The sequence below is a fragment of the Mandrillus leucophaeus genome, unplaced genomic scaffold, assembly GCF_000951045.1.
Source record: "Mandrillus leucophaeus isolate KB7577 unplaced genomic scaffold, Mleu.le_1.0 Scaffold301, whole genome shotgun sequence".
Taxonomy (NCBI): Eukaryota; Metazoa; Chordata; class Mammalia; order Primates; family Cercopithecidae; genus Mandrillus; species Mandrillus leucophaeus.
This window is the reverse complement of record NW_012103155.1, coordinates 1,009,927-1,018,317: the sequence shown is the minus strand read 5'-3', so window position 1 is coordinate 1,018,317 and position 8,391 is coordinate 1,009,927. Positions and strand designations below refer to the sequence as shown.

General features: G+C 45.8%; 1 protein-coding gene across 1 annotated transcript in view; it reads left to right on the top strand.

Moving 5' to 3' along the window:
* Nucleotides 1-4,143, top strand: part of LOC105544578 (chromosome unknown open reading frame, human C4orf51) — a 41,402-nt gene extending 37,259 nt beyond the window's left edge. The window contains exons 4-6 of the mRNA XM_011987133.1: nt 1,155-1,215; nt 1,567-1,640; nt 3,811-4,143. Coding sequence (XP_011842523.1) covers nt 1,155-1,215; nt 1,567-1,640; nt 3,811-3,918 — 243 coding nt within the window. The 3' untranslated portion in view covers nt 3,919-4,143. The remainder of the gene's footprint in view (nt 1-1,154; nt 1,216-1,566; nt 1,641-3,810) is intronic.
* The last annotated feature ends 4,248 nt before the right edge of the window (nt 4,144-8,391 follow it).

Below are 8,391 nucleotides of genomic sequence, written 5' to 3'. Positions count from 1 at the left end.
TATATATATATATATATATATATATGTATATACACATATGCCATATAAGGAGGCATTTAAGGTTTTCTAACTTATAACTACTGTAACCCATGCTGTGATCAACAAAATTTGAATATACGTTTTTGCAGCTGTAAAATCATCTCTTCAGGGTACGTTCGCATAAGAGGAATTCTTGGGTCAAAAGTATACTTATTTTACAAATGGCCAAACTGCCTTCCCGAAAATTGGCTTCGTGACCCAGTAGTGCGTGAGAGTGCCTGTTTTCCTATATCCTCTCTAACACTAGCTTTAAAATATAATCTTGATGTTTTCCAACTTGATAGATGAAGATAGCTCAATTTTCTTTTAATTTTATTTATTAGTGAAGTCAAGCATCTCCTCCTATGTTTATTCATCATTCATAGTTCTTTCATGAATTGTAATTGATTCTCACTATTTGTGGTTATATTTTGTAAAATCACCATGAATACTGAATTAAGGAATACTGAACCATTGTTCCTAAAGGAAATATAAGGTTAGATTCCTGGGAGCCTCCAGTCACTGCATCTTTGCCGACTGATCAATATATAATTTTGTTTTTACGTATGTTTCTGTTTAAAGACACTTAATATATGTTGTTAATTTATTAACATTGAACTCATGGCTAACAGCACTATAACTAATGCCAGAATGGAGCTTAATTAATTTACAAATACATTTTAGCAAGTAGGTGAATTTGCAAATACAAATTCGTGAATAATTATATTTGAATGATAATGATAGTATATTTCCTTTGTCCATTTTCCTACTAGGGTGTTTAGCTTTTTTAAATTGATTTGCATATGGTATTTTCATATTAGAATTGTACTCTTTTGTCTATATTTTACTGTTATTGTTTGTTATTACAGTGGTGGCTTTTTTTTTTTTTTTTTTTTTGAGACAGGGTCTTGCTGTGTTGCCCAGGCTGGCCTTGAACTCCTGGGCTTAAACAATCTTCTGCCTCGGCCTCCCGAGTGGCTGAAACTACACTGCACTCACAGTGGTGGCTTCTGACAGCAGTATCAGTGCTTTCTGAATGCAGGGGTGGGGAGGAGCAATGTTGGGAAAATGAATTTTATTAGATTTCTATTATTATGAAAGTGGTTGGTATTTATTTCTATCTCTTTTTTTTATAGGCACATCAAATTTGGGATTTTGGTGATTGTTTTCCAACACCTCCAAATTATGGAAAATACTGTAAGTCCCATCCTAAACTACTACTTTATATCCATTTTCTGGCCTTTATTTTAATAGTGGTCTTCATGTGATATTTCCACACCTTTTGCGTTTCTGCTTCCTTCCTCCTGGCACCCACATTGTTACATCATTTTATCTCTCCTAACAATACAAAAGGTAGGATGCAGGAATAACAGGAGGGAGAAATGCAAGAGGCATTTGCCACTCATACTGGTGGCAGAGGCAGGGGCTGCATATGTAAAGATTTGGATCTATTGATTTAAAACAATGTTTGGGAATGTCAGGAAATTTCACTTATGGTAGACTCTGTTTATCACACACACTCATATATTGGCTATCTCTTCACCCTAGGTGTAAGACCTAAAAAGCTAGCACAGGAGGCCCTGATAAACTACAGTCGACGAGGGAAAGGTGTGCTAAAGCATGTAAGCATCTTTCTACTTGCCCTACAACAGTGGATCTCTGGGGGAGAGTCAGGAAGTGGGGTTCTGAGTGTCTCTACATGGCAGCAGGGGTGGTGGCCTGTGTATGTTTAGAGTTGGTATAAAAGTATTCCCTAAGTTACAATCAGGCAAAAAGCGGAGCTGTTCTGATAAGATAAAGTCTTTCTTAAAGCATCATGAATAGTTTTTTGGGTGGATCTCTCCACAGCTGTTTTGGAAACAAGCCCTTAAGAGGCTTACAGCAGTTGGAATTTCTATTGTACTGTCCGAATTTTCTTCGGTGAGTTGCTGGGTTCTGCCTGTTGTGAAAAAGGGAGTTCTCCGATAGTCCTGCCCTGCCGCGTATCCACCCTGGGTGCCTAGTGGCCAGAGTTTCCCTCCCCATGTGCCTGTCCTGCCACCCATCATCTTCCGTCCCTGCTTCCCCGAAATGACCCTCCAGACCAGGGATTCTCTCCTTCCTGATTAGACTTTCTCAAAACCCAGGGCTTTTAAACAGATTGTTAAAATGGGATTCTTTTTATGTCTTGTATTTCTAGCAGAGACTCTTACAGAGTAAGTTGAAAGAATAAAAACTGGTTTCTGCATAGAAGTTACAACTATTTTTGCTATTCTATTACTTTATTAAGATTTCTGTTTAACTTAAAAAAAACTCAGACTCATCCAAAGTAATTATGTTCATTATACCATGGGTTTGATATTCTCGTTATGTGTGTTAGGGAAAAAAAAAAAAAAACTCTGACCATTAAAGTGAAAAATGTTATGCAAGTACTACCTAACAGTATCACAAGAACCACCAGTTATACATACATTTCACTTTGGAAATGCTGGTCTTTGGGCATTAACTAGCAAATCTGATACATTTCGCTAATGGGAGAGGGTTGAATGACCCGCGCTGGTTCCCAGGCGACTTGTCTATTTTAATGATGGTCTTCCAGAAATGGTGCCGTTTTTCTCGACTTTTCTGCTTAGGACCTGATAATGTTCCCAGGGAGCATTTCAAACATGGAAAGCCAGTGCGGTGGCAGACTGTGGAGGGAGTTGTTTGGGGGTGTTTGTAGCTGTGTGGTCCCCTGAAAGTTATATTGTGTGGTCAACCAGGGACATCCCTTCACTGTAGGGTTGATGCCTGCTTCTAGGAAGGGTAGATGATTTCCTGAAAGTACATTTACTGAAAGCTGGCCTCTTGGGAGTTGCTTGGGAGAATCATTAACTATTGTTAAATAAATAAATCCCTCTTGCCTACATGGAATTGTACTGGTGCCAAGCAATTCCATTGCCAATCAGTGTCTGCAGCTGTTCTGGGGGAACAGTTGCTTCTCTCTGTAAGGTTCTTCCCCAACCCCTCCCAGAAAGGGAATTCTCTATACTCAAAGTAGCCGCTTTTAAGTCAACCATTCCCAACAAATAAATGACATTACATCCTGCTCTTGTTTTTGTGGTGCAATAACAGACTAAAAGTACATGCATGTGCACACACACACCCCCCCACAATTAATATGCGGCGCATATTTGGAAAACCTTGGACCTAGAGTCCTGACCAAAAAAAAAATAAATAAATAAATCATGACTTTTTATTTATGAGACAAGGCAAATCTTAATATTTTTAAATTTTATACTTTGAAGGAGAACAAGCACTGAGATATATAAATGCCCGATTTCCTGCATCAAAGCAATAAGTAGAGATTGAATGAAATTTTCAACGATCATTAACACTATTCTTAGTTTTGAAAGTACTTGCTTGCTGGGTAGTGCCTTTGGTAACCATTCTCTAAGTATTTATATTCCTGTGTCCTATCTTGAAGAAGTTCCTGATGGAAACTGGAAAGCAGAGCATTCACATCCAGGAATGTGGGGACTAGAGGAATTAGGGAAACCTGGAAAGAATCTTACCAGAGAAGCAGTGGGGGCCGGTTAGGGATTGCAAGAGTTCCTGCCCTTTTTCTCTCCCGCTTTATTAATCTGGCCTTCCTGACAGAGATACAATATATTAAACAGGAGGGTTAAGAGAGATGGAAGAAAATGCAGGATCAATCCCATCTCCTGCTCATGAATGATGTCTGGTTTGGAAGAGACCATTTAATTCCCAATTCTGTGGAAAAGTGACCTTTGCAGATGAGCGAGTGTTGACAACCAGCCCATTTTTCTCCAGCTTCATGGACGGTGCGATTCTGAAAGCAAGGTTGGCTCATCTGAGGATTCAGAAGCTGATCGATACTCTGATTATGGCTGGGGAGGACCCTCATCGCCATTTAACTGAGTTGGAAAACGAAGCCACAGTGCTGGAGGCGTGGAGTTTGCTTAATAAACAACTTTGAGGTATGGGGGCCCCCCAACACCCCCCTGCCCAGGAACATCTGGACCCTGGCAGGTTGGCTTTCTGGGACGATTCCATGGGCTTCATTTCTCAATTTGTTCCCTTTTTACTTGGTGGTGAGAGACAAAACTCGTTATAATCTTTATTAAACTTTCCTTTTTAAATAAATACTTGGGACCACATTTATCCACAGGAACCACAGAAATGGTGCTGCGGCCCCGACCGTCGTGGGCTCCGGCGTCACAGAGCCTGTCCCTTGTATCTGGGAGCCCCGGGGAAGGGCGCAGGGGCGTGAGAAAGGTTCTTTGTATTCAGAGCGGTCACCCAGCAGAGCCGGAGCCTTCCACCGCCAGGTTTTCCTCCGCGCAAGGCGCCGCCGGGAAGCGAATTGGCTTCGACTGTCGGGGCGGGGTCGCGGCCCTCCCGCCCTGGCTGTCTCGGTAGGCTGCCCGCGCCCCCGGAGCCGCGCCCACGGCCCGCCGACCCGCCGCCTGCCCCTCCCCTCCCCCGTCCGCCTCTTCCCGCTCCTCCCGGCCCGCCGGAGCGGCCACCTCCTCCTTCCTGCACGGCCCACCTCCTCTCTCCGCGATCCTCTGGCTCTCTCCACGATCCTCCTCCTCTAGCGTCCACGGGCCGCCTCCACCGCCTACGACCCACCTCCTCTCTTCGCGACCCTCCTCCTGCTGATTCTCCCCGCTACCGCCCGCCTCGTCGTCCCCGCAGAGCGCGCGGGAGGAGGGACCGGGAGGGGCAGGGGCTGCGCGGTGACCCGGGGCGCGGGAAGGAGCCCGCTGCCGTCAGGCCCGCAAAGGGCCCCGGCAGCCGCCGACTTCCGAGGAAAGGCAGAACGGTGTTTGGTTTACTGAAGTAGCCACCTCCTACCCCCTCTTCCTCCCCAGTCCCCGCTTTCTGCCCCCCACACCCCCTTCCATTTACTCCCAGTTACCAAGACCGTCCTTCTCTTAGGATTTTTGTTGAATAGAAAATACAATTAAAAGTCGCAGCACCACCCCTGCCTCCCGTCCCCCAAACTCCTAGTGATTATTTTTGTCTCTTAGCCCTAGGTTGGGTTAAATACATTCCCCGGGAGCCATCTGGTCTGATTCCCGGCAACCTTCGTATGGTTTCCATTAGGCTCTCCAAAAGTATGCGTTGAAAAGGCAGCCCTGCAGCCACTCAGGAACCTCCGGAGTTTTGCTCTGGCCAGCCCCTGTAGACATCTCAGGCAGTAGGAGAGAAAGGCCTTTGTTGAGGTTCCGAGTCTAGTACCTCATGATCCAGGTTTTAATCTCTTAACTTCCTGGCTTTTCCTGGTCCAGTAAAATACAGTTCTCTAAGGTAATGGTTATCATTAATTCATCATTTGTTTTTTACTATATGCAAGGGATAGCTGATTAGAATTCTGTTTTAATTCTAAAAATGAAGTCTTAACAGCTTTACAGATGAGTTGCAACAGTAACCTGGCCGCAGAAGTTCAATTTGACCAGCAGCATTGGTGTGGTGGGGTCTACAGCTTCTTGCTTGTCTATCCCCCATTCCTTAATCCCCAAAAGGCAAAGAGCAAGTGTTTGCTTGTGGAAACATATTCCCTCACACGTGGGTTAGGGCTTGTATCCAAGAAAAAGGGAACCGGCAGGTTCATAGACTCAGAGTGTTGTAACTAGAATGTTCCTTAGGATTCATCCGAGATGTATGTCCATTGATTGAGGACACTCAGAAAGTGGAGGGGCTTCGGGAAGGTCACATGACTGATGAGTACTGTACTGCGGCCTAATTTGGGGATGGGAGGGTGGGGAAGAGACCTGGGCATCAAATGCTTTATCATATACAGCAAGGAAGATTGTGATCAAATCAATTCATTAGTGGCACATCCTAGCTCTCCCCAGCCCCTCAGCTGCAGTCCCGTCTCTGTCCTGCTCTGTGCCTCCCTGTTTGGGGAGTTAGAGCCCTTTGCTTTTCTTCCTATTTCCCCACTCCCGCCCTGCCCGTGTGATTTTTATTTGGGTTTTTAAAACGAAACCAGGTGCTGCATAAAACAAAAGCAAAGTAATAACAAGGAAAGACTATCCAACCCTTGAGGAATGTGCTGAGTTTTATGACTCAGGCTGTCCTGGCAAAGGGCTTGGGCTGACAGTGAGAGGTGGGTGGCACAGAGCACAGACCATACATGGCAGCCCTGGCCTCCCCAGATAGGCATGGCCAAGGCAGCCTGTGACTCATTTCACAAAACCAGGGACTCTTGTTCTTTGTGGAGCAAGATTTCCCGGAGGCTAAAGCAAGATGATCATCAACTTTTCTCCTAGAGCTCCAGAGCCAGTTCAGTCTGATAAAGCAGGGGCCACCCCGGAGTTTGGAGGGGAAGAGAGCCCAGGCACAAGGCCATCCCTGGGAAAGAAACAGGCTTGATGGACTTGGGCGAGGGCTTTAGTGCAGTCAGGAGATGAGTAACATGGAAGTTGCAACGTGACATGAAAATTAGCATGTATTGTAGTGGAGACAATGTCTTGAGAGTTCCAGGTCGCTGGACTGCCACAGTGCCTTGGAGAAGGGGACTATTGGAGTGCTCCTAAGCCCGGAGGAGGTGTTTGCTCCTCCTGAGTGCATGGAGCACAGGAAAAGCTTGTCAGATGCCAGTAAGGTTTCCGAGGTGCCATTCCTCATGCAATCAGGAAGAGTAACTACGGGCAAAAGTAGTAGACTTTGCATAAACACCCAGAGAGCCACCCAGACACACATCCTCACATTCTGAGAATTCTTTTCAAATGAGCATAGTAATGGGGTGAGGTGTACATTTTTTCTGTTACTAAGAGACAGACTGGGAGAGTGAGAATGCAAAGGAGAATTGTCCCTCCTAGCAGAGGTGGTGGGAGGGGTTGGAATTTGGGTGACAAGAATCTGTTTGCGTCCCCTTCATTGCGCAGGCCTGGGTGAAACGGGACTGATAGGGCTTCTTCTGGTTTCTGCTTCTGGTTTCTTCTTCCCAGAGAAGGCTGTCACTTTTTGAATGAGAATGAACTTTGACTGGCATAAATGAGATCTCTGTGCAGAAGCCCCATGGAACAGGGTCTTGTGTTTCCTTATCTTCTTTCTCTTTTTCTTTTCCTTTCCATGGACTACCCATTGAAAAGCTATGGTGACTATTCCATAATTGCAGGCAAAGCTCTGCTTAACTTTTTCCTTAAAGTCTACTTACCTGGAAAAATAAAGTCTTTTAAGGACGATGACTTCATAAATATTTATAGTGGGAACAGGCGTCACTCTGGTTCTGCGAGAGAATGGGCTCATTCAATTTTATTTATGATGTGACACTTGGGTGAGTGACATCCGTCATCTGGGTCGGCCCTACACTCTGTTCCACTGAAGCATGTTTATGGAGTGATTATGCCTGCAAATATTTGCTATATTTAGGCCCTCTCCTCCCCTAACCCCCTCTTAGCCTTCTTAAGTCCCCAAACCAGCAAAAAGCCAAGCTGTGGTCTGGAAGGTTTGAACCCTAATGACAAGGCACAGGGGCTTGAACACGTGCTGTAGAAGGATTTGATGAATTGGGAGGCAATTAGAGTGGGAACGCTGTTACTATAGCATTCCTATATTCAGGAGGTTTTGCTGTCCTGTATCTAGCAGGTGAGGGCTCTCAGCTGGGCATGAGGGGTTTTGACAGGTGACGAGCACAGCCCTGAGTGACGAATGTAGAGGGATGCTTTTGAAACTCTTCCCTTCCCAGGGAGCTTTCTCCGGACAGGATCTCACAGGCCTTCAGATCTGTCACCATGCACTCCAGGGCTCTAGGGGCGGGACCTGATAGGGACTCTGTGACCTCAGCTGGGTCAAGGTCTGGGTGTAACCTGAGGCCTCCACTCAGCCACACCTGGTCCATGGCTGGGTGCAACAGCTGCCCTCCATCAGCTGCGGAGGAGGGAGGGCCTTCTCTGGCTTCCTGGCTTTCGAGTGCACATGTCCTGACCTAGGCATTTCAGGCTGGACTTAGACATACTTCAGGCCTCAGTATTTGCTCTCCGATCGGCTTGGCGATCTATTGTTTATCCTGGGAAGGGCCAGGTCTTGGCACAGGAGCCTGAAGCGTTGCCAGTGTTTTATTTTTAGAGACAGGAAAATGTCTGCTTTTTGGCAGCTGCTCTTTTTCTGGCACACATCAGGGATGGTGTAAAAAAGTTCAAGTGAGAGATTCCAAGCCCTAAATTCATGGCCTATGACATAGGCAATAGCACCATGAGCCTCTCAACAGGCGCCTTTGGGGAACCTAGGATCTGTCATTAGAAGGCCTCCTGGGCAGAATAGTGGCCTCCCTGACACACCCTGGTGGCGAGAGTCCTGTCTAGTTCATAAACCTCAGAGCCTGAACATCTCGTGAGTTCCTTTTGAACGCATCAGCCCATCTGAACTATTATAGTTCTT